Genomic DNA, 26,477 nt, shown 5'->3' with positions numbered 1-26,477 from the left:
AAGTGCTTTTTGACAGCAAGCTGACTCCTGCACACGGCTGCACATAGTTAAGAGGAAACATTCAAATGAATAATAAAAAAAGAGAGGAAACATTCCATTTCAATTGAGACTTGCTATTTATTTGTCTCTGAATGCACTTCAGTGTCTGCTCCTCATAATTATTAATCTTCTTCCCCTTCTCTTTAGAATAATAGAATCATAGGGTTGGAAGGAACCTCTAGGGTCATCTAGTCCAACCCCCTGCACAATGCAGGAAATTCATAACTACCTCTCCCCACCACTAACCCCCAATGACCCCCTGCTCCATGCCCAGAAGATGGCAAAATGTCAGGATTCCTAGGTGAACTCGCCTGGGGAAGATTGCTACCTGACCCCAGGGTGGCGATCAGCATTACCCTGGGCATGTAAGAAGGGGCCACGAGAACTAAGCACTGATGTATCCCTTCCTGCCCTCCCTCTCATGATCTGCCCAGGTTCACAGAATCAGCATTGCTGTCAGATGGCCACCTAGCCTCTGCTTAAAAACCTCCAAAGAAGGAGATCCCACCAACTCCTGAGGAAGCCTGTTTCATTGAGGGACTACTCTTTCAGGAAGTTTTTCCTAATGTTTAGCTGAAAACTGTTTTGATTTAATTTCAAGCCACCTTCTGGGGCAGTGGAAAACAACTCCATGCCATCCCCTATATTGTAGCTCTTCAAGTACTTGAAGATGGTTATCATATCACCTCTCAGTCATCTCCTCTCCAGGCTAAACATTCCGAGGTCCTTCAACCTTTCCTCATAGGACTTGGTCTCCAGACCCCTCACCATCTTCGTTGCCCTCCTCTGGACACATTCCAGCTTGTCTATATCCTTCTTAAATTGTGATGCCCAAAATGGAACACAATACTCTAGGTGAGGTCTAACCAGAGCAGAGTAGAGCGATACAATCAATTCTCGTGATCTGGACTATATGCTTCTGTTCACGGCTTTTTTTTCCTGGGAAAAGAGGTGATGGAACTCAGCGGGTTGCCCTCGGAGAAAATGGTCACATGGCTGGTAGCCCCAACCCCTGATCTCCAGACAGAGGGGAGTTTAGATTGCCCTCCGCACCGCTCAGCGGCGTAGAGAGCAATCTAAACTCCCTTCTGTCTGGAGATCAGGGGTTGGGGCTACCAGCCATGTGACCATTTTCAAGAGGTTCCGGAACTCCATTCCACTGCGTTGCTGCTGAAAAAAGCCCTTCTTCTGTTGATATAGCCCAAAACCACATTTGCCTTTTTAGCTACCATATCACACTGCTGATATCACTGGAAGCAGAAATAATGCAATGATGTAATAGCAGGTATTTCACTTTTTCTTTTTAAAATGACAATTGCAGCTAGCTGCGTTCAGAACAGAAGGCACCAAAAAGACAATGCAGAGTAGGTAGCTACCGCACAGCCTCAAAGCAGTCTGGCAAAGATCTGTTTATTTTCTACTTTGTACCAAGCTTGATACAAAGATCAAGATAATCCAAACTATGGTATTCCCCATTACTATGTATGGATGTGAAAGTTGGACAGTGAAGAAAGCTGAAAGGAAGAAAATTGATTCATTTGAAATGTGGTGCTGGAGGAGTGTTTTGTGGATACCATGGATGGTCAAAAAGACAAATAAGTGGGTACTAGGTCAAATCAAGCCTGAATTCTCCCTAGAACTTAAAATGACAATACTGAGGCGATTGTACTTTGGTCACATCATGAGAAGACAAGATTCTCTGGAAAAGTCAATAAAGTTGGGGAAGGTGGAAGGCAGTGGGAAAAGAGGAAGACCCAAAATGAGATGGCTTGACTCCATCAAAGAAGCCACGTCCTCCAGTTTGCAGGATCTGAGCAAGTCTGTTAATGACAGAACATTTTGGAGGTCTCTCATTCATCGGGTTGCTATAGGTTGGCAGCGGCTTGACAGCAGATAACATACACACTGAACTTAGTAGAATTGTAAGTCCTTAATAAAGTATTCCAAAAGTAATAACATAAATTAAATAAATAGTCAGATACCCATTTCCTGAGCCCTCTTCTTTGTAGCAGCACTGGCCTGACTGTGAAGCTATAGACAATTCCTTACTTACCCAGTAGGGGTGTGCAATTCTGGTATATGATACCCGGAAAAAAAATGAAACAACCTGTTTCGGGTTGTTTCGGGTTTTTCCGAAACGTTTCAGAAAACCCGAAACGTTTCGGGTAATCCGAAACAGCGATTTCCGAAACGTTTCGGTATTTCAGCTTGTTTTAGTAATGCATTTCAATGGGAAAAAGCCTCCCCCAGCCTCCCCCAGGCTTCCCGGAAGCCTGGGGGAGGCATTTTCCCACCGAATCAAGCCAAACTTGGTGGGGACCTTACTCTAACTCCCCTCTAACAACCCCCAAGTTTCAGAAAGATTGGACTTTGGGGGGCCAAGTTATGCCCCCCAAAACAGGTCCCCCTATCCTCGCCTAAAAGGGAAAGGTTTTTGCTGATCTCTTACGTTGTGGATGCTGCTGCTGATCTCCATGTTTCCTATGGGGGGGAAATGAAGAGGCAGCCATGCAGGCTTGTCTTTCTAGGGGGGGGCATTTTGCATGCAAATTGCCCCCAACCCTCAGGGGCCCTTCTCCTACCTTTCCTCCCACCCCTCACCAAGGCTCAGCCTGCTCCCACTTGGGGGGGCATTTCATGGCCTCCCAAAGTAGGTGCTCTTCCCCCCTCTTTCTGCACTATTTCCAGCTGGGAAATAACAGAGGCTTGTCTTGCTAGGGGTGGCATTTTGCATGCAAAATGCCCCCCAACCCTCAGGGGCCCTTCTCCCACCTTTCCTCCCACCCCCCACCAAGGCTCAGCCTGCTCCCACTTGGGGGGGCCATTTCATGGCCTCCCCAAGTAGGTGCTCTTTTCTCCACCAATTCCACCTGGGGGAGGCTTGTCTTGCCAGGGGTGGCATTTTGCATGCAAAATGCCCCCCAACCCTCAGGGGCCCTTCTCCCACCTTTCCTCCCACCCCCCACCAAGGCTCAGCCTGCTCCCACTTGGGGGGGCCATTTCATGGCCTCCCCAAGTAGGTGCTCTTTTCTCCACCAATTCCACCTGGGGGAGGCTTGTCTTGCCAGGGGTGGCATTTTGCATGCAAAATGCCCCCCAACCCTCAGGGGCCCTTCTCCTACCTTTCCTCCCACCCCCCACCAAGGCTCAGCCTGCTCCAACTTGGGGGGGCATTTCATGGCCTCCCAAAGTAGGTGCTCTCAGCCCCCAAAGTCCACCCCCTACAGCCCCACACATACCCAATTCTCCCCCAGCTGCCACACACAGATCCAAATCCCCACAGTAGCTCATCACAGGCCCAAATCCAGCCCCAGCAGCCCCACACAATCCCAGGGACAGGCTGGCCAGCCTTCTCCCTTTGTTTCCTATGCTGTGAACTATAACACTCTGTTTTCCAGAGTAAATGTGCACAGCCCAGGGATGCCACAATGGTGGACACACTTCTGAGTGCCAGCTTGTCCCTGTGAAAGAGCACCTGAACCACAGACACCCTCCGTCAAATTTCCCCACCACCTACAGAGATGGCTGGCCAGCCAGCCCCATTGTTCTCTATGATGGGAGCCAACTGGACAACAAAGAATAAAACACGAACAACACAAAGTTTTTAAAAAAACATTTATCACTTTCAAAGTACAAGTAGGCAAAGCATTATGACACATTACACCAGCAGTCCCCCACACAGAAAAATAACATGACTCACTTAAGATCAGAGAATCACAAAAACACAGTTCCTGTCAAAAACACTTTATTTCTTGAACAGCTTTAGGTTACACAGCAGGGGGGCACACCAAAGGGCATGGCAGCAGTACCTTACACAAAAATAACACAACTCACTTCACATTAAAGAATCACCCGAAAACACAATTGCTTTCAGAAACACTTTATTTCTTTAACTGTTTTAGGTTACACAGTAGGAGGGCACAACAGTGCGTAAAAGCAGTCTACTACACAAAAATAACACAACTCACTTCACATCAGAGAATCACTCAAACACAATTGCTGTCAAAAAAGGTGAAGTGGGCTGTATTATTTTGTGTAGTACACTGCTTTCATGCCCTGTTGTGCCCTCCTACTGTGTAACCTAAAACAGTTAAAGAAATAAAGTGTTTCTGAAAGCAATTGTGTTTTCGGGTGATTCTTTAATGTGAAGTGAGTTGTGTTATTTTTGTGTAAGATACTTCTGGCATACCCTTTGGTGTGCCCCCCTGCTGTGTAACGTAAAGCTGTTCAAGAAATAAAGTGTTTTTGACAGGAATTATGTTTTTGTGATTCTCTGATCTTAAGTGAGTCATGTTATTTTTCTGTGTGGGGGACTGCTGGTGTAATGTGTCATAATGCTTTGCCTACTTGTACTTTGAAAGGGAGAAAATAATTTTTTTAAAAAAATATTTTGTGTTGTTCGTGTTTTATTCTTTGATGTGCAGTTGGTTCCCATCATAGGAAACAGTGCGGCAGGCTGGCCAGGCTTCTCTGTAGGTGGTGGGGGTGTCAGGGGGTGGTTGTCTGTGTGTCAGGTCAGGTGCTCTTTCCCAGGGACAAGTTGGCACTCAGAAGTTTGCCCACCATTGTGGCACCCCTGGGCGGTGCGGAATTGCCCTGGGAAAGAGAGTTTAGAAGTTCCCAGCATAGGGAACAAAGGGGGAGGGCTGGCCTTTGCCAGCCTGTTCCTGGGGTTATGGTGTGGGGCTGCTGGGGGTGGATTTGGGTCTGTGAGGGGCTAATGTGGGGAATCGGGATTTGAGTCTGTGTGTGGCTGCTGGGGGGGGAATTGGGTTTGTATGGGGCTGTGGGGGGTGGACTTTGGGGGCTGAGAGCACCTACTTGGAGAGGCCATGAAATGCCCCCCCAAGTGGCAGCAGGCTGAGCCTTGGTGGAGAGTGGGAGTAGAGGTGGGAGAAGGCCCCAGAGGGTTTGGGGGCATTTTGCATGCAAAATGCCACCCCTGGCAAGACAAGCCTCTCCCAGCTGTAAGTAGTAGAGAAAAGATCACCTACTTGGGGAGGCCATGAAATGCCCCCCCCAAGTGGGAGCAGGCTGAGCCTTGGTGGGGGGTGGGAGGAAAGGTAGGAGAAGGGACCCTGAGGGTTGGGGGGCATTTTGCATGCAAAATGCCACCCCTGGCAAGACAAGCCTGCATGGCTGCCTCTTCATTTTTCCCCCATAGGAAACATGGAGATCAGCAGCAGCAAGCAAAAAACTTTCCCTTTTAGGCAAGGATAGGGGGACCTGTTTTGGGGGCCATAACATGCCCCCCCAAAGTCCAAACTTTCTGAAACGTGGCAGGTTGTTAGAGGGGAGTTAGAGGAAGGCCCCCACCAATTTTGGTTTGATTTGATGGGAAAATGCCTTTCCCAGGCTTCTGGGAAGCCTGGGGAAGCTTTTTCCCATTGAAATGCATTGAAATGCATTCCCGAAAACCCAAAACAACCCGAAACGATATCCGAAACTCAAAACCCAAGCCATTTCGGATTTTGCTGTTTCGGGATCAGATTCTCGTTTCGGATATATCTGAAACGAGAATCTCGAAACAGTATGCCTTTGCACACCCCTATTACCCAGTTTTCAGTGAAGAGGGACAAGGGGAAGCAAGCAGTTCAGTCTGTCTACACTTACAATGTAAAAGAAGTCAAGACTCGTTGCGGTCTGTTCCTCTTGGCGGTCTTTCTTGAGGATATAGTGTACGGTCACCAGGCTTTGCTGGCCGCACTGCAGTTCTTCCAGCACTGGCTCTGCCTTCAAGAAGCTGTCAGTTCGGGAGAAGAAGCGATGGATGTAGAGAATGGCTTCGGGTTCCTCCCTTTCGAGCCAGCTAGAATCAGTGCATTGATCCAGCTGAGGGAAAGCCTAATAAAGGAAAACACCATCAGTAAAGCATCCCGCCGTCTCTGGGGCAGGAAGAGGAGCATGCAGGCAGGGCTTCCCAACAGAATCCTTTAACTAATTCTCTTCTCCTCCTCCCCTTCCCTGGGTGATTCCCCAAGCCTGAACTGAGAGCTGAACTAGACAAGACCCCTGACCCCTGGAGGACACGTGTCAGTTTCCCGCAAGTTTCCACAGGAAGTGTAGTGAGAAAGAACCTCTTCCAGGGAGCAGAGCCAGATCAACGGGGGGGGGGGTAGTCTGCCCCCGGCACCATCAAAGAGGGGGTGCTGGGTGCAGCTGCCAGCCACTGAGAGTGCGCAGGCGGCTGAGCAGAGGGATGAGAGCCTGCCTGCACCATTTGCCTGCCTCAAGGGCAGGGGGTGCACGGCAAGCCTGCTGCCCCATCAGCATGTCACCTGCGTGACAAGCTGGCTGCACCGGCACACCGTGGAGCTGGCAGTGGCAGTGCGGGTGGCTGGGAGGCCACCTTTGCCATTCACCTGCCCCACAGAACAGGGGGCATGCAGCAAGTCGGCTGCCCCCTCAGTGGGGCAGGCGAATGGCATGGGCGGGCTCCCAGCCACCCGCGCTACCGCTGCCAGCTCCACGGCACGCTGGGGCAGCCGACTTGCTGCGGGGTGGCGCGCTCCACCCTGTATGATGACATCACAGAAGTGATGTCAGCACGCAGCACCAGGAGCATGCATGCGCATGCACAGCACACACACAGGGGGCCAGACTTGGATTGCCCTGGGTGCCGGCAACCCTAGACCTGGCCCTGCCAGGGAGAAGAGGGATTCCTCTTACCTAGTCCACTTGGCTCCCTCTCGCTGCTGCTGGTGTGCTCGGCTCCCTCTCACCACTACCAGCATGCTCCCTTACTCCTCCAAATGCTTTCTGCAGCCAGAGGGAGCTGAGTGCACCAGCAGCAGCGAGAGGGAGCAGCGTAGATTATACGAGACATCTAGAGAAAGAACCTCTGCCAGGGAGAAGAGGTTCTTCCTCACTACAATTCCTGTGGAAGCTGGGTGGAGACCAACGCACATCCTCCACATGTCAGGTGTCTTGTCTAAATTCAGCTCTCACCTGTGTGAGGAAGACAGGGGGGAGGGTGACAGCATGCGCAAGGGCAGCTGCTCTCAGTCGTATCAACTACACCATGTCAGCTTTCAAGGACTTACCCTCAGTTTATAGCGAGGCATGGAGAGACTGGAGGTTTTGATGGAAAACTGCGCCATGCCATTTGCGTCTGTGGTGTAGTTAGCCACAACCTCCCCGTCCAGTTCCAGAAAGACAAGCCCATTTGCAATGGGGACGTCATCCTCATCCCCCAGCCGTATCTGTGAAGGAAAAAAATAAGTTCCAGGTGCTCAGGCACGGTAATTTAATTTAATTTATTATATTTATATTCCACCCTCCCCGCTTTCGCAGGCTCAGGGCGGATAACAAATACAAACAACACTGGAGGGTTTACATAGCAGCATGGTCATTCAGCCTGGCGAAGGCTACAAAAATATTTCCCATTAGAGTGGCCAAACTCCAGATGCAGGGGGCGGGGACCTCCCAGAATTACAACTGATCTCTAGACAAGAGAGAGGCCTTCCCTTGGCGGAAATGGCTGCTTTGGAGAGGGCACTCTATTTATACCCCCATTTAGGTCCTTCCCTGAATTGCATTTCATTTCCCTATACTTGATGGATATGCTTCAAGACATCTCGTGTAGAGAGAGACTCTCGTACATGAACTGTTATCTACTACCAGTCAGAGAATTGTCATCACAGTAATTCTCATACATGAATATCGCTCTTGCTTCTCAGAAACCCTAAAGAGCATAAATGGGAGATTCTATGCTGGTATTCATTTTCAACTAGTCAAGCCCTTGGATGAATTCCAGTATGATTATTTGAGCTGCTTTCCTTTTCATTTGGCATTTCTTCTTCTTCTCTCTTTTCTTCCTATGCACACCCCCCAACCATTTGCTTCCCTGCTTAGATGTCACGTGTCACTTTCAAATTAAAAAGCCAAAATGAAAAAGGTTTCTCACTTTCCCCTTCTCAGCCACTCTCCCCCTTCCCTTTAGAGCCAGGTGGGAAGGTTTGAAGCGGCCAGAGAATCGCCAAAACTTTGCTTCTCTCCCCATGTAGGAGGCAGCGGGATGGGGGAAATCAGGAGATTTTGCTCAACTTTGGCTTGGCTGGATGTTTTAAAAATTAAGCCCTTAAACACAGAACATTTCAAAAGCGCATGTGTGCTGTGACATCACTGGTGGATGACAACAGGATCCTCTCTTGAAAATACTAAGGCATGTGTGGAAGAGAATAAACTGACTCCACAACTGTAAAAATGTAGAGGGAGAGCAGACATGCAGAAAAACTGTCCCCAGTCGAAAAGAACCATCACCAAATGGATGCCAATCCTTTGTGAATCAACTGCGAACAAAATCAAGAGTAAATTGAGCATGCAGAAAAGTAATTCAACCATTTGAACCAAGTCTTAGTGACTGCGTATCCCAAGAGTGGAAGATGCCTGCGTATCCCAAGAGTGGAAGATGCCTTCGACAATGACAAGCCATACAGTCCCCTCCGAATATATTCCCAACTGTTCTTTACCTTTCCAGTATATGGAATTCCTCTTTTATAGGATGGATCTGTCTGCTCCCAAGTTATGGTCTTTTTCGATTGGTAGACTGAGACGTAGTTATTGATTGATTTCTGGATACCTGTGAGATATTAAAAAAAGTGAAACATAGGAGTCAGAAGCAGGAAGGAGGAAGAAGCAAGAAAACAGCATCAGTTTTTTACTGCTTGAAAATGTCTCCCCAAGCAAGATGGAAGACAGGCAGGATATAAATGCAGTCTATCAATACATGTTTTTTAAAAAAATCTTTATAAGAAAGCAGTTGGGCACAATGTCTTGTACAAGGATTCTGCCGGCTGTGCTATATTATAACCCGTTACTTACCTGTTCCATTTTCTGTCACAACAGCGTTTATTTGAAGCATCACATAGAAATAACGATCTCTGCCCAGAGTTGCGTAAAGGCGGAAGGCCTTGGTGCTGATCATCTCCGAGATGCATCCATCTTTGCCCAGCTGAAAAGGGAGGTAAACACAGTCATAAACATGCTGGATCCTAGGGGAGCACCCGGTTCATTTATTGTGACTGAAGTTGATAAAGCGGAAGTGATACCTCTGCGTTAAGAGCCTCGCAAATCCCATCAGAATCCTGTTCACATCGTGGATGGTAATAATGCTGTCTGCACACGCGGAGCTGGACTGTCCCTTGGACAGGTTGGCCATAGGTATATCTGACAGGGAAGGCAGAAACCAATCAAATATTCAAAGCAAACAGTCCCAGCTTCCCAGCTCCAAACAGCAGTTTATTCCGGGCCACAAGAGGCAGGGAGCGGGATAAACAGACGAGAATGTATTAAAAGCCCTTGGTTAAGGCATGGGCCATGAAGCTGAAAGAAGCCACAGCTCAAGTAGCATACTCTGTAAACCGCTCTGAGTGGGCATTAAGTTGTCCTGAAGGACAGCATATAAATCAAATTTATTTTTATTATATTCAGGGCTTTTTTTGAGCCAGAACATGGTGGAATGAAGTTCCAGCACCTCTTGAAAGTAATGTCATGTCCGATGGCCCCGCCCCTTTCGTCCCCAATCATCCCAAGTGTTGCTGTTTTCAAAGCTGGCAGGGTTTCCCCCCACTGACAGGAGGGGGATTCCCCTCTCATCAGCTGAAAAAAGCTGCGTTAAAATGCCAGCAGCTTTTTCTGCTGAGGGGAAAGGGAGGAGGAACCCCCCCTCCCCTCAGCTGAAAAAAGTAGGGGCATTTGAAAGCAGCAACTTTTCTCTTGCTATGCAAGAAAACTGTTGCTGCTTTCAAAACCTGCAGCTTTTTTCAGCTGAGAGGAGGGGCATTCTCCTCCCGTTAGCTGAAAAGGGGCTGGCTTTTGAAAGTAACACTTTTGTTGCCATTTGCGAATGGCAAGAAAAGTGCTGCTTTGAGCTTTGGTGTGCTCCATAAAGATTCCCAAATCATTAAGGAGTGTTTAAATATCTGAATCCTGAAGCGGCTTGCCACTTGTGAGTTCCACCACCTCTTTTCTCAGAAAAAAAAGCCCTGATTATTATTATAAATCTAACATGTCAAAATCAGCCGCACCTTCCTGTTTCCCTGGGTGCTCTTAGGGTGGCCAGATCTGGGTTGGGAAATTCTTGAAGATTGGAGGGCGGGGTTGGAGCTTGAGGCTAGCTGGGTTTAAGGAGGGGAGGGAGCTCATCCAGGTATACACTCCACCCTCCAAAAGAGTCTTTGTTATCTGGAGATCAGTTGTAATTCTGAGCGATCTCCAGGACCCACTTGGAGGTTGGCAACCACAAGTGCTCCAGAGCTCACCATGGGTTCCCCAGAGTCTTAAACGCTATTCTTTGAAGGCAGTTTGCTTATTTCTCTTTTGTATTAAAACAAAGCATAGACTTAAACCAAAACATGTGCAGAACCCAGCTTGATATTTGCTTTTTCTACCCAGGGCTTTTTTGCTGGCTCTGGCCCCATACAGGTTCAACGTCTCCGCTAAGTTCAGCATGCATGGTCAAAATGCTTCAATTCAGTCTCCGAGTTTGCTTCCTGGACATTTTTGTGTTCTGCATGGTGAATGCCTGCATCAGCTGCAGAACCAGTTTTTCCTCAGGAAAGACTTTTATGCCTAATGAAAGTCACCTCCTGAGCTGAACCATCACCCTACAGTTTTGCTCCGTTTATGAGAATACCCCCTCCTGAAGAATCCTGGTTTGCACATTTTGTGAGCTTGGCTATTAGTATGATTAAGAAATCAAAGTTTAATCAAACGGCAATTCAACATGTCATCTAAATGCAGCCCAGGAAGGAAAATTATTCTACCTTTCAGACGTATGTCATTTCAAGTTCTAAAACAGATGTTTAAATGATGCAATATTTGCTTTTTCTACCAGAACTTACTTAGCACAAACTTTGACACTGAACTCTTCATCGAAAGGAGAGACCCGCCTTGGTAAATTAGTTTTCACACTAAACTTTGGCAACACTGAAAATAAACAAGAAATGCAATGAGGAAAGTCTAGTTGAGCAAAAGAGAAGTCTGCTGACGAGCAAAGAGGAGGAACACAGGTTTGGACTTGACTAATAATAGAGAGACTTTTGAGGGCAAAAAAATTATCTTGTATGTTTACTGTGCTCTTGATAAACATCTCCCCCCTCCTAAAGTGCCAGGGGTTCTTTGCTCCGCTGGTCATGGGATGACAGCAGCAGACATTTCACATGCAGTTGGATGGCCGTCCCCCTTACCCTCCCAGGAGGGGGAGAAGGGACACCTGGCACTCATTTTCTTTTCATTCCTTGTATGCTCCTTGCGCTGTACAAAGCGCACATGCCCCTGCACCTACATAATGACGTCATGTCCAGGAAGTGACATAATTGTGCAGGTGCAGGGGCATATGCACCCTTCCCAGTGGGCCAATTTGGATCCCAAATGGTCCCGATTCAGCCCATTCGAGGCCAAAGTTGGCCTGCTGCAAGGCATGGAAGCAGTCTCAAGGAAGCGTGACAACATCACTCCCAGGAGTGATGTTGTCGCACAGCCTTGGCAGTACACGCAGGAGGCCCATTCCCCCACCTTTCCCCCTCATTGGCCAGCTGAAGGGTGGAGGGGGGCACAGGGCAGGAGCAGGGTATTCTCCACCTCCACTGGGGGGGGGGCTGGGATCCCTAGTGATTCTGCAGCTTGCCTGGATCAGTCAATTCTTCCTGTTCCCAGTTCTCCACCCTGGAGAGTCTCAAGTGGAGCCTGAGCAGAGTATAAAAGAGCCATACAAAATTTCTTATATTCCTGACACAGCCATTGAATCAGAAACCTTACATAGATGAGCTTTACAGCGACACTCACCGTATTCATCTACATCGAACCAATGGTTGACGTGGCTTGTTCCGTCGTCAACACTGATTCCGTAGTTTCCTAGATTTGGATAAGCATCAAGTTGCAATTCCAGTTGTAAGAAGCCGTTGGAAGATGCTTGATTCTCCCACTGAGTAATCCTATTCCCTTGGGGATCCTGGAGGTCAGGAGGAAATTAACAGTCATTGGCTGCTTTCTTCTTTTTTTTAGTCCTGACGTTCTGGCTTAATGAGAGTTTGTGTCATATATGTCTGTACCCATTCATCCATGCCAATTTTAATTCTGATTCTGAAGCTTAGTCTAGTTGGTGTAAATATAATCCTAATGTGAATTAATTTCCTTTTGCTAGTGCTCTAACTGTTTCTCAGGCTTTCACAGGTGGTTATCTGGTGGACTCCAATGTTTATGACCTTGCATTTCCTCTCAGACTATGATATATTTTTCATCCTAGCAACGAATCGTGTTAGCACAAATATGTAAAATGTTCTCACAAGGAAAGAGCAGCAAAAAATTATTTAGAATTGGGGGGGGGGGAACGGGATAGAAAAGAAATGTATTTTTCCTATGCTGTCATTCCTGTCAAGCTTCTACTTGAGCCGCTTAGATGCTTGCCTTGCTTCTAAGTAGATCTATGGACCTGAATATGGAAAAGACCTGATTTCTGAATAAAAGTCATTTAACCAAGGACCTGTGTCTTGCTATAATGATCCAGAGATCTGTCTGCCATAACCTGTCATCCAGAGCCTGGCAGTTTGTCTAGGAATTGGTTTTATTGGTATACATTGGCCAATTCCAGATGGCCTACCTTTCCCCAGAATGTTGCGTGTCATTGCACCGAAAATGCGAAATATCACATTTTCTCATGCGAGTTTTGCGCGATGCCACATGGCATTGCGCAAAACTCACGCAAGAAAATGCGATATTTCGCATTTTTGGCGCAACGACGCGCAACGTTCCAGGGAAAGGTAGGCCATCTGAAATCGGCCATACAGTGCTAATACGGCACTTACCCGGCTGGCTGCAAGGCAGTCCAAGCCGGGTGCCGTGCATTGATACACTGGAAGGAGGGAGGCAGCACCAACTCTGCCCTCCTTCCTTGTTAGGGCTGGCTGGCTGGGGCAGAGTGGGAGCCATTGAGGCGGCTCTGCCCTTGCCCAGCCGCAGTCGCCTTTTGTCGCTCAGTGGGTGCAGTCCATCTCAAGTGACTGAGGGGCTGTGTAGAGGCCTAGGCGGCAGTGGTGGATTCTCGGGGTGGCGCGGCGGCGCAAAGAGCCCTTGGCGGCAGAGGAGGAGGAAAGGAAGCCTTTGGCGCGGTCGAGGGTTTTTGGCGGCGGCACGGCGGTGCTGAAGCTCTGGGTGGAGGCTGCTGCGGGGAGGCTTCCAGTGGCAGCGGCAGAGAGGTGTCTCGGCAGTAGCATGGTGGATTGGAGCCACCCACAGCCGCGGGCGGCAGAGGCTTTGTGGGGCAGCGGGGCTCACCCAAGGGGTTTGGACGGCAGCAGCGCAAAGGGTTTGTGCTGGCAGCGGTGCTCGCCGATTGGGAGGGTCTCTTGTCCTGGGGAGGAGGTGGTTGCTGGCGCTCTATCTGGCGGTGGTGCCATAAGGGGGCAGCCGATTGGGGCATCCGGCAAGGCCGCTCGTGCCCGCGATTTCTTTAGCGGGTTTTCGCTTGCCCACCTCTTTGCCAGGGTTGTAGGGCAAGGGACCCAGGAAAGGGGTTGTCCCTGCTTACCCACCCTTTTTTGCTTGTCCAGTAGGGCCTGGAAAGGGTTTTGAGGTGAGCATTGGGCGGCAAAAGGGGGTTTTCCCTGCATCGGTGGCCATTTTGTGTAGATTGGGGGTGGCCATTTTGTTAGTTGAAAGGCCTAATAGTGGTTCTAATATGCCTCCCAAGAAGGGTAAGGCCACCCCTAGGGGGAAACAGCCTGCTCACAGGGGATCAGCAAAGCACCCTTATGACTTCCGGTTTGGGATTCATGGAGGTCTAACGCAGCTCCATTTGCGGAGCTGACCGGATTGCCGTTTTAACCGGCCGGAGGGGTGAAAATAACCCGCGGCCGACTGCTCTCAGGCGGGGAGCAGGCAAAGAACGCTCAAGACCCTAGGGTGAGCTAGATCTCGGACGAGGGGGGGCTCTACACACGGAGTCTCCCCCCCGATCCTTGAGGTCCCACCTTGCGACGGGTCGGCTATAATCTCTGCGGCAATTTTGGGGCCAATTCGGCTGGCATAAGACCTACATACCCAAGCTTCGATCGGGGAGGGAAGTCGAGAGGAGAATTTAAGATCGAAACAGCGATTACAACCCGAGAAAGTTGAAGAGAAGGTAAAGATCGCTATCTCTTGAAACGGGACAGATTGACAAAAACAGAGAGGAAAGAAAGTAGATTTTTAAACTGCAACAGACTAGTGAAAAGGAGGTGAAGACTCGGCAGGAGTTGTATTTTAAAAGAGACTAAGTTTAAAGAAGTTATTACAAAAATTGGACTATTGTTTTGAATACCTGTGGTTTTGGAGCTGTGGGAAAAAGACACCATCGCGAGACCTGCTGTGGGAAGACGGGAGACAGGAAGTGCGTAACAACAATAGAGTGGCTGGAGGGAAGCGGCCCTTGCCAAGGGACAGGAAGTGGGGAATCGCCATTTTTGAAAGTGGAAGGGTCGTGGCTTCAGCGGAAGAGGAAGTAGGCCATCTTGGATTATAATAACATAGAGAAACCATAGAGAAAAGACGCCCGACATTTTGGATATAAAAAATTAATTTTGGCAAAGATTGGGACATTTGAAAAAAAGGAAAACGTTTAATTATACGCCACGGAGTTGAGGAAGAGAGCAGATTCGTGGGAGCGAGCTAAAGCAAGCCACGATGTCGAAAAAAGAGTGGCAATCGGCAATAGAAAATTTGGACAAAAAACTTATAGACATGATGAAAGAACTTAAGGACACGAAATTGGAGCTTATTAAAGAGGTCAAAGAAGTTACACAAACAGTAAAGTCGGAGCTGTCAGAAGTGAAAAAAGGCGTGGAAACGATTAGCAGCGAATTACAAGGAACGAAACAGAGAGTCAAAACAGTAGAAGACGCGATGGAGAATTTAATAGAAACGCAACAAACAGAGATGAGATCGGTAAAGGGGAGGATGTCAGTTGCAGAAACTAAACACATGGAGAAACAGCTTCGTTTTCGTGGACTGCCAGAAGTTGAAGGGAAGTCAGCGCAAGAACAGATGACTGAGGTGTTGGCTGAATACCTGGGGAAGGAGGAGGAGGAAATTGTGGCTATCCTAGATGTGGCGTACCGTGTGAACTCGAGAATTGCAACCCAGAGGAAACTACCAAGGGATGTGATCGTGCAGTTTACAACTAGAAATATGAAAGAGATGATTGTGACAAAACAATTTCAAGACCCATTGGAGATCGATGGCAAGACGATTATCATAATGAAGGAATTGCCCAGATCAGTGTTACTGGACAGGAAAAAATATAGAGTGTTAATTCAGACTTTGAAGGACATGAACATTAGGTACAGATGGGAGTTACCGGAAGGAGTGTCCTTTGAGTTTGGAGGAGTTAAAAAGCGTATCAGATCTGAGCGGGAGATGGAGAGATTTATTAAGGACAATGAAAAAGACTTACCAACAAAACCATGAATATGGAGTGTAAAGTATTATCTTGGAATGTAAATGGACTAAACTCACCGAATAAGAGAAAAAATATTTTTCATTGGCTACTAAAACAAAAATGTGATATTGTTTGTTTGCAGGAGACCCATATTAGAAAACAGGATGTAAAATATTTAAAATCTGGAAAATTGGGCAAAGAATTTGTAGCGGCTTCCAACAAGAAAAAAAGAGGAGTGGTGTTGTATATAAAAGAGGAGCTGCAGCCAAAATTTGTTATGAGAGATGCGGAAGCTAGATTCGTAGCAGTGGAATGTAATTGGAACTTAAAGAGAGTGTTGGTAGTCGGACTTTATGCACCTAACGGTGCAAAGGAAAGTTTCTTTGAGGACTTAAGGAAGCATTTAGACGATTTTGTATATGACCAGATAATTCTTGCTGGAGATTTCAATGGAGTGACAGATTTGGAACTAGATAAAAAGACTACAAAAGCACAAAAGAAAAGAGGATTATTGCCAAAGCCTTTTTTTGAGTTGATTCAACAAGAGACTCTCGAAGACGTATGGAGGAGAGAATATCCTAAAACCAGACAGTTTACTTTTTATTCTGCAAGGCATCTTACATTATCAAGAATTGATATGATCTGGGCCTCAAAGGACTTAGCGTTATGGACTAAGGAGGTAGAAATAATGCCGATGGTAGGCTCAGATCACAACCCAATTATGTGGAAATTTGGAAAAAGGAGAAAAAGGAAAGCCTGGAGAATAAATGAGGACTTGTTACAGGAGAGTGAGAATATGGAAACATTGAGAAGAGAGACTAAGTTTTTTATACAATACAACGTGAATAAAGAAGTACCAACCAATAAAGTTTGGGATGCGTACAAGGCGGTTGTAAGGGGCATACTAATGGACTTAAATGGCAGAGCAAGAAAAAAGAAAGAGGAGAAAAGACAAGAGATTGAGGAGAAAATAAAAGCCAAAGAAGTACAGTTAAAAAAGAGACCAGGGAAAAAGAAAATATACCAGGAAATCAAAATTCTTCAAGAACAGTTAACAGCAATGAGTAATAAAGAATTGGAGTGGAACCTTAAAAGGCTGAATCAAAAAGCGTTTGAGGGTGCTAATAAACCTGGGAAATATTTGGCATGGCAATTGAAGAAGAAAAGGGAAAAGAAAATAATAAATAAAATTTGTGAAGAAGATAAAACGTACTTGGAACAGACTACCATTAGTAGAGCCTTTTATAAATTCTATGCTAAGCTGTATAATAAAAAAGAAGTAAACAAAGAATCAATAGCATCATATCTGGAGAAAACCAAACTTCCGGAAATCTCGGAAGCTTGGAGAAATAAGTTGAACAGTGAAGTAACTGACGAGGAAATAAGTAAGGCAATACAATCCGCAAATCTAGGAAAGGCGCCAGGGCCAGATGGACTTACGGCTAAATTTTATAAGACAATGGCCAATGAACTGGCACCATTCCTAAAAGAGGTGATGAATGGAGTTTTTAGGGATCAAAGGATTCCAGATACTTGGAGTGAAGCGAATATATCATTGATCCCAAAAGAGGGCCAAGACCTGACCAACGTGAAAAATTACAGACCTATATCACTACTTAACAATGACTATAAAATTTTTGCGAAGATATTGGCGGAGAGATTGAAGGGGTGGCTCTCGGAAGTCATAGAGGAGGAACAAGCAGGCTTTTTGCCAGACAGACAAATAAGAGACAACTTAAGGACAGTGATCAATGCTATTGAATACTATGACAAGCGTTGTGACAAAGAGGTTGGTTTCTTCTTTGTAGACGCTGAAAAAGCGTTTGACAATTTAAACTGGGATTTTATGTCTGCCACTATGGAAAAGCTACAATTGGGAGAAAGATTTGTCAGAGCAATCAAGGAAATCTATAGAGACCAGACTGCAGCAATTGTAGTGAATGATGAACTGACCAAGAAATTGACGATTAGTAAAGGAACAAGACAAGGTTGCCCGTTATCTCCATTGTTGTTCATTTTAGTATTGGAGATTCTGATGATACAAATCCGACAAGATGAGGAAATACGAGGAATAAAAATAAAGGACTATTCATATAAGGTCAGAGCATTTGCAGACGACATAATGTTAATCGTAGAAGACCCACTGGAGAACATGCCAAAAGTGATAGACAAGATTAAGGAGTTTGGAGACTTGGCAGGTTTCTTCATTAACAAAAAGAAGTCAAAGATATTATGCAAAAACATGACTAAGCAGAAACAACAATTGCTAATGGAAACAACGGATTGTGAAGTAACTAGTAAGGTGAAATACTTGGGAGTTGAGCTGACTGCAAAAAATATAGATTTGTTCAAGAATAACTATGAAAAATTATGGACTCAGATAGAGAGAGACTTGATTAAATGGAATAGATTGAACCTGTCATGGCTGGGCAGGATTGCAGCAGTTAAGATGAATGTGTTACCAAGAGTAATGTTTTTGTTACAGACAATACCAATCATCAGAGACTCTAAACAATTTGAAAAATGGCAGAGGAAAATATCAGATTTTGTTTGGGCAGGCAAGAAGCCTCGAGTGAAAGTAAAAGTTTTACAAGATGCAAAGGAGAGAGGCGGAATGCAACTGCCCAATCTGAGACTTTACCACGATGCAATCTGCCTAGTTTGGCTAAAAGAGTGGATGACATTAAAGAATAAGAAACTATTAGCCCTAGAAGGATATAAAAAAATTTTTGGATGGCACGCATACCTATGGCATGACAAAGTAAAGGTCAACTCGATGTTCCTGCATCATTTTGTAAGGAGAAGTCTATATACAATCTGGAAGAAGTACAGAACTTACCTACAAGAAGGAACCCCCCTGTGGGTGGTTCCATATGAGGTGATAGATCCAAGAGCTGTGGATAATGAACAACAACGTTTAACGTACAAAGAAATAACCAAGATTGAAGTATCTAAACTTAGAATAAAGACGCAAGAGGAACTATCACCTAACTATGATTGGTTCCAGTATAGACAGATTAGAGACTTATATAACTCGGACTTTGCAAAAGGGGGCATACGAACAGAGAACTCGGAACTAGAGCAGACCCTTCTTAAAGAAGACAAGAAAAGAATATCCAAGGTATACCAAGTATTGTTGAAATGGTATACTGAGGATGAGATAGTTAAAACACAGATGGTGAAATGGGCTATAAATTTTAATAAAGAAATAACAATGGAGGCATGGGAATACTTGTGGAAAACTACAATGAAGACAACGACATGTATTAATATTAAAGAGAACATTTTCAAAATGATCTATCGTTGGTACATGACACCAAAGAAGATTGCGCTAGGGAACTTGAATACTTCTAATAAATGCTGGAAATGTAAGAAACATGAGGGTTCCCTCTATCATATGTGGTGGTCGTGTGAGGTAGCAAAGCAGTTCTGGGGGGAAATAATAAGAGAAATGAGTGAAATTTTACAGTTTCAAATAAATAAAAACCCAGAACTCCTGCTACTAAACTTGGGAATGGAGGGAATTCCAGCTCATCATAGGACGTTGATTTTTTATATGACTGCAGCAGCTAGACTTTTGTATGCGCAGAAATGGAAAGTACAAGAAGTGCCAACTATGGAAGATTGGATCTACAAATTGCTGTACATGGCTGAAATGGATAAGATGACAAGAAAACTGAGAGATCTGGACTCAGGGCAGTTTAACACAGACTGGGAGAAGCTGAAACAATATCTGGAGAAGAAATGGGAGGTGGGAGGAAAACTGTGGCAGTTTGAGAACTACTGAAGTATAATAAAAGTATAAAAGAGAGGGGTGACTTTACCGGGGGGGGGAAGAGAAATGTGAATTTATAAGCAGTTAGATTAATAGATTGATATATATATAGATATGTATAGGTTAACTGATAGAACATTGATAGAGAATAATTAATGATAAGGTTTAAACATGAGGATTGAGTAACTAACAATATTTTCTTTCTTTGATAAGATTTATATGCACCAAACTGAATGTACAGAAGAGTTAAATTGATTGATTATGCGAGGAGCTATATAGAATTACCATAAAAAGTTGAAATGAGTAATATATAGAGAACAAATCAAATTGTTTGATTTAAATGTGGGAAATTTTTATGGTTTATGATATATAGGTTAATATAGAAATATTCAAAACTGGAAAATGGGATAAATTGTTTATCTAAAGACGTATAACTGGGGTGTATAATAAGTAAAGGAGTTAAAGATGTACTGCTTAATATAATGGAGAATGTATATCTGTTTTAGACAGAGGAATTTAATAGAAGTAAGGGAAAAGGGACAGAGGGTGGGAAAGCTGTTGGAAGTCAACAAAAGGGGGGGAAAGGGTGGGGGTTAGAAACGAAAAATTAGGGGAAAATTGACTGTAATGTAAAAATAAAAATGTTCTAACCCAATAAAAAATTTTCAAAAAAAAAAAAAGCAAAGCACCCTTATGTGGCTGGGTCTTCATCTGAGGAGGAGGGACCCATAGATCAGCAAAACATAATTAAAAGACTGGTGGCATTAGAGCAGGTTAAGGGTTCCCCGGGGGCAGCACCTCAGGTAGCAGGTGTTATTCGGCCTATTAGGAATGCAGCCAGGAATGCGACTAACAGAGACATTTTGCGTCGTTTGGCTATGTTAGTGGGTGCAGCGGGAGCAGCGGCTGCTGAAAGCAGCAGCGGGAAAGGTGCAATTGAGGTCGAGCATCAGGAGGCAGCGGTGGATGTGGACCAGGAGTGGCATGATGACGCATCTCCGGTGGCGGTCGCTGTGGAGCCGATGGATATTGTGGGTAAGGACAGCACACCATACTTTGGTACCCAATGGCCTTGGAGGCCGTGGGGTCAGGCGGCAGCTGGTGTGACTCCGTCAGTATCACATGGGGCGTATGCCCCCTTGCCTGGGATATCCACAGGGGGAAGTCAGTTGGCATGGCCAGGATCAGGAATGGGGTTTGCTTCCCACCAGCTGTCTCCAGCTGCTGCGTCATGAGGTGGCAGCGGTGTGACTGCCTTCTCCGGTTTCCCAACAGGGTGGTCTGGTTTCACTGGCGGCCCGTGGGGTCTCTACACCCACCCTGCTTTGGCTTATGGTCAAGTTCCCTATAGTGCCTTGCCTTTTGGTGACACTGCTTTGCCACTGGGCGATCACCTGATGCAGGCTACTAAGGATAAGATATTGAAGGGGGAGTATGTGGATGTCTTTTCTCTGCTCTTTCAGGAGCTGGAGAAAAAAGACAAGGATGAGATGGATGATAGGGAAAAGGAGCGCCTTAAGAGACGGCGCGTTGATAGGACCTGGAATAACTGGTTACCTGTTTTTTTGATATACGCTGGGGTCATTGCCAGAGCGCAGCCTAGCCGGGCGGTGCAGTTGTTTCAGTATTTGGATATTGTGTTTAAAGCGTACACGGACTTTTTAGGAGCTGCATGGATGCAGTATGATGAAAAGTTCCGTATGCGGGCGGCCATGAACCCTAATATCCCATGGGATCGGGTTCATTAGGAGTTGTGGCTACAGCTTATGTCCCCAGCTAAGCCTAACACGGGGGATAGATTGGACAGTGGGCATGTGGTTTACCGTTCTTCGCAGACATCCAGCTCCCGCAGTGTTGCGGGGCAGCCGGTTCAGCCCCGGCTGTTGTGCCGGGAGTTTGCATATAAGGGTTCGTGCGCTAGGAAGCCATGCCGGTTCAGGCATGAATGCCCCTCCTGTGGGGGTGCCCACCCTTATAACTCCTGTAACCGGGTTAAGCAAGGTTAAGTCAGGATCTCATCTTCAGAGTTCCCCACCTGAACAATATGATTTCTTTCTTATGCATCAAGCCTGGAGTTTGCTATGTTAAACTGTATACCTGTCTAGTCTATTTCCTTTACCATATCTAGATACTGAACAATAGTTACGCCATGTTAATGTATTAGTTGTTAGCCTTTCCTTTCTTCCAGGTTGAAGGCCGGACGGCTCCTTCCGTGGGAGAGTATACAAGTTTATCTTATGTCTGTAGCTCTGACCTTGAGACTCCCGCTTCCTCATCTCCAAACGCTCAGCCCTGAGAACTCTGAGGGGGGAGGAGGATGGGAGCCAAGGGGTTGAAATGTAATTGCTTTCATCAGGTACCTCATTCCTAGCTTAGCCTGTGATCAGCTTGGACTGTCTAAGTTCTGGAATGTGGACCCAGAGCCTGTATGCTGTCGTTCTAATAAACCTTTTGAAATCAAGAGACTCTGTCGTCTTGCAGAAGGGAAGAGGGCAGTAGCTAGCCGACTGGAATGCCACAGTCTGACAGGTGGAGCGGCAAGAAGCCAGGAGGCAGTGGTTTTGGGGGTCAGTACCCGCCTGGAAAAGGGCCCCAGCCCGGTAAAACTGAGGGTCCTTAAGCGGCTATTGTTTTCTTACCCCAAGCGAGACGATGCAGTTTACTTGTTGCAGGGGTTTAAGGAGGGTTTCAGGATCCCGGTGCAGAGTGCTCGGGCTCCGTTTATGTCTGATAACTTACGTTCGATTGTTGGGAAAGAGGACATAGTCCAGAAAAAATTGATAAGGAATGTGCTGAGGGTCGGGTGTTGGGGCCGTTTTCGGCCCCTCCTATCCCGAACTTCAGGGTTTCCCCCCTGGGTGTGGTGCCAAAGAAGGCGGCTGGGGAGTTCTACCTTATTCACCACTTGTCTTTTCCTAGGGGGGAGTCCATGAATGATGCTATTCCCGACCATTTGTGTTCTGTAAAATACACCTCATTTGACCTGGCGGTCAGGGTGGTTCGCAGGTGCGGGGTGGGGGCTGAGATGGTGAAATGCGATATTAAGTCTGCCTTTCGGCATCTTTACAACTCGGATTGTTCAAAAGGAGGAATCAAATGGAAAAACTCAGAGTTGGAAGAGACTATACTACAAGAAAGTAAAAAGAAGATATCAAAAATTTATAAAATACTTTTGAAGTGGTATACAGAGGATGAGACGGTCAAAGTACAGATGGTGAAGTGGGCAATTAATTGTCACAAAGAAATAACAATGGAGTCATGGGAATATTTATGGAAAACTACATTGAAGATTTCAACTTGTACCAGTATTAAAGAGAATGTCCATAAGATGATTTATAGATGGTATTTAACGCCTAAGAAAATTGCGCTTGGAAATGCAAATATGTCAGATAAATGCTGGAAATGTAAAAAGCATGAAGGATCATTGTATCATATGTGGTGGACGTGTGAAGTAGCTAGACAGTACTGGGGAGATATTTTAGAAGTAATAAATGAGATTTTGCAGACCCAAATAAAGAAGAACCCAGAACTATTGCTACTGAATTTAAGTATGGAAGATGTCCCTATGCAATACAGAACAGTACTATTTTACATGATGAGGGCAGCAAGACTTTTATACGTGCAGAAATGGAAGGTGCAAGAAATACCAACTATTGAAGACTGGATGTATAAATTGCTGTACATGGCGGAAATGGATAAAATGACAAGAAAGTTGAGAGATCAGAACTTAGCAGAATTTTTTACTGATTGGGGAAGATTGAAAACATATTTAGAAAAGAAGCGGGACGTGAAAGGAGAACTATGGCATTTTGAAAATTATTAGAATGGTTTTTTTAATTTTATTTTATTGGAAGAGACAGAATCTTTACCATATGAAGTGAAGTATTAGCTAACTGTGAGCCTAAATTTAAGTGGACTTGGAGTTAATAAATATTGGTAAAATTAATAAAGTAGATATTTTATTTAATTGTTAGCTTAAATTTAAATATATTTGAAGTTAACAGATAGTAATAGATAATAGATTTTAAGTTAATAATAATAGATTCGAAGCTAACAGATAGGGCTTAGTTTAACAAAGCAGAATGTAAATATGATATAATGAGTTACAGAAAAAGGGGATAGATTAGAAATAGATTAAGATATAAGGTTGGAAAGCTGTTGGAAGTCCTGAAAAAGTGGGGGAGGGAAAGGGTGGGGGAAAATGATATTGAGATGATATTTGAAAGTTGTATGTATTAATATTCTCACCTAATAAGATTTAAAAAAAAAAAAAAAAGTCTGCCTTTCGGCTTCTCCCCGTCCACCCTGATGATTTCGAGCTCTTGGGGTTTGCATTTCATGGTAAGTACTATATGGATAGGGCCTTGCCGATGGGTTGTTCTATTTTTTGCTTGGCCTTCGAATGCTTCAGCACCTTTCTGGAGTGGGAAGTGAGGCGTTGGGCGGCCAGTCGCGACAAGGCCCATTATTTGGACGACTTCCTGTTTGTTGGGATCTGGGCGATGCACCAGGCTCATGGCTACGTTTACAGCGCTAGACAAGGAGCTTGGGGTCCCATTGGCACAAGAGAAGACAGAAGGGCCTTCTCGGGTGCTTACTTTTCTGGGGCTTGAGCTGGACACGATCCAGCAATCCTTACGTTTGCCAAGGGAAAAAGTGGAAGAGATTAAAGCCCGGGTAGGTAATTTTAGAGGTCAGCGTAAGGTGTCCCTTACGGACATGCAGTAGCTGGTGGGTTACCTTAATTTCGCCTGCAAGGCAGTGGCACCGGGGCGCCCTTTTTTGCACCGTTTGTGCGATGCTATGTCCCACCTGCGAGCCCCTCATCACCGGCTGAGGGTGACTAGGGGCATGCAGGAAGATTTGGCTGTTTGGGAAAAATTCCTTGCTGTTTTTAATGGGGTTACCCTGCGGCGGGAGGAATTGCTTCTAGAGGCTGAACTGCAGGTGACATTGGATGCGTCAGGGTCCACTGGCTTCGGTGTTTACTTCCAGAGACATTGGTGCGCAGAGCAATGGCCACCGGACTGGCGGGCAACTGCAGTGGTTCAGGATTTGACCTTTTTGGAGTTTTTTCCTATTTTGGTCACGGTGCACTTGTGGGGTCAGGAGCTGGCTAACCGCACCGTGCATTTTTGGTGTGATAACCAGGCAGTAGTTCAGGTGGTCAACTCCTTGACTTCTAAATCTCCCAGGGTGATGAGATTAGTCAGAGAGTTTACTCTTCTTTGTTTGAGGCTGAACATTTTGTTTAGAGCACAGCATGTGCCTGGGGTGGACAATGGTGTGGCAGACGCTTTGTCTTGCCTACAGATGGAGCCTTTCTGGACGCTTGCCCCGGAGGCTGATCGGCAACTGGCACGGATGCCCTTGGAGCTGTGGCAGCTTGGGAGGCCGAAGCGGACCGGGCCATCCAGCTAGCCATTGCACCCAGCACGCGGAGAGCATAACAGAGAGTGGTAGGCCAGTTGGGGGAGTTTAGGAAAATGGCAGGCTTGGGGGATATTTGGCCAGTGCCAGTGGAGCATATTATGCAATTTTGTATTTGGCAGAAAGGTAAGGGGATGGCAGTTAGGTCCATTCAGGGTCAATTGGCGGCACTGGCCTTTGCTAGCAAAGCCCGGGGATTGCCTGAGGCCACGGGCAATTTCCGTGTGAGGAAGATGTTGGAAGGCTGGGCTAGGGAGAGTGTTAGCAAGGGGGATTTGTGTGAACCCATTTCCCCGGATGTCCTGCGGGGGCTTAAGGCTGTTTGGAAGGAGGTTTGTACTTCTCGATACGAGACTGTACTTTTTCATGCAGCGGCCTTGACGGCATTTTTTGGGGCCCTTCGGGTCAGTGAGCTCGTGGTGCAATCAAAGAAGGACGCTGTGGGCTGGGGACCTGAGGTTTGACGGGGATACCATCTCCCTTATTGTCCGTTGGTCCAAGATGGACCAAAGACGGAAGGGGACGGTGGTTCAGCCGGGACTGTGTGCTGATCCTGATTGTGCTGATCCTGATTTGTGCCCAGTGAAGGCTTTGTCAGGGGCTCCAGGGGCGGCTGTTTGTTTGTGCATCAGGATGGTACGCCATTGACCTGTTACCAGTTTTGGACGGTGACGAAGCGTGCTTTGTCCAACTTGGGCTTGAGTGGAGTGAATTTCGATACCCATTCGTTTAGAATTGGAGCTGCTTCTACTGCGGCGGCTATGGGGTATCCGGCCCAGGTGATTCAGCGGGTGGGCAGGTGGAGGTCTACTGCCTACTGTTCTTATGTTCATCCTCTTTCTCAGGTTGAACGTTGCTAATGGATTGTTTTCTTAGGTCCAGCGGAACGCGGTGGAAGGCAGAGGATCCTGATCTGCGGGCACAGTTATGTTTTTTGGGCGGCCCATCAAGCGAGACGAACGTCTGTCGGGTCCCAGCTGGGACTGAGTGCTGGGGCCATGGTTGAGTGGCAAGGTCGCTGGGGCCTCAGGTGGCCGGGCCTGTTGCCCCTGTTGTTTGGAGCAGGGAGGGATGTCCCCCCTCACATTTTAGTTGTTCATTTGGGTGGCAATGACCTTGGATTGATGCAAGGCAAGGCTCTGTCAGCGCAGGCACAGTCTGATCTGCACCTGACTGTTGGCCAGGGGTGCTGATCATGTCATCAGCTATGATCCCTCGCATGGTATGGAGGGAGGCTGCGAGCCATCAGGCCATTGAGCGGGCTAGAATGAAAGCCAATCGGGCTATCCAGAAGGTGTTAGAAGGGGGGGGTGTTGGGCATTTATTTGCCTCACCCCCAGATAAGGGCCACCATTCCCAGCCTCTACAGAGGTGATGGGGTTCATTTGTCCGAAGAGGGCAATCGAATATTTTTGGATGACTTGCGGCAAGGGCTCTGGCTAGCCTTAGGCTACTAGTGGGGTGCCAGGGCCTAAGCAGAGGCTTGGTCCTGGCGTTGGCAGGTTTGGGGTTAGATAGGGTGCGGGCCGGTGAGCACCCTTGGTGCTTCCCCATTAGTGGGAAGAGGGGCCTGCCTGAGGGCCTGGTACTGCTTTGACGGCTGCCAGGCAGGGCAGGCTGCATTTGGTAACCCCCGCTTGCGAGTCCTTCCCTCACTGCTATACGGCTGAGGTGTCAGGAGCTTAACAGGGGGTGGCCACATTGCCTGGCTGGCCGGGTCTGCACCATCCATTGGATGGGTCGCACCCAGGGCTTTGCAGCTCACCCAGACAGGTCAAGGCGGAGGTCCAGGGGGGACCCCGTGCCTTGACCTGTACC

At 46.6% G+C, this 26,477-nt stretch overlaps 1 protein-coding gene across 1 annotated transcript in view; it reads right to left on the bottom strand.

Annotated features, from left to right (window-relative positions):
* Window positions 1-26,477, bottom strand: part of LOC129345202 (ovostatin-like) — an 88,240-nt gene that overhangs the window by 45,368 nt on the left and 16,395 nt on the right. Inside the window, exons 6-12 of the mRNA XM_055002209.1 lie at window positions 11,827-11,992; window positions 10,884-10,968; window positions 9,090-9,207; window positions 8,863-8,992; window positions 8,511-8,620; window positions 7,083-7,241; window positions 5,653-5,883 (exon numbers count right to left, since the gene is read on the bottom strand). Coding sequence (XP_054858184.1) covers window positions 5,653-5,883; window positions 7,083-7,241; window positions 8,511-8,620; window positions 8,863-8,992; window positions 9,090-9,207; window positions 10,884-10,968; window positions 11,827-11,992 — 999 coding nt within the window. The remainder of the gene's footprint in view (window positions 1-5,652; window positions 5,884-7,082; window positions 7,242-8,510; window positions 8,621-8,862; window positions 8,993-9,089; window positions 9,208-10,883; window positions 10,969-11,826; window positions 11,993-26,477) is intronic.

The sequence above is a fragment of the Eublepharis macularius genome, chromosome 18 (assembly GCF_028583425.1).
Source record: "Eublepharis macularius isolate TG4126 chromosome 18, MPM_Emac_v1.0, whole genome shotgun sequence".
NCBI classification, from domain to species: domain Eukaryota; kingdom Metazoa; phylum Chordata; class Lepidosauria; order Squamata; family Eublepharidae; genus Eublepharis; species Eublepharis macularius.
Note: the sequence above shows the minus strand (reverse complement) of the source record. Positions and strands in the feature narration are given on the sequence as shown.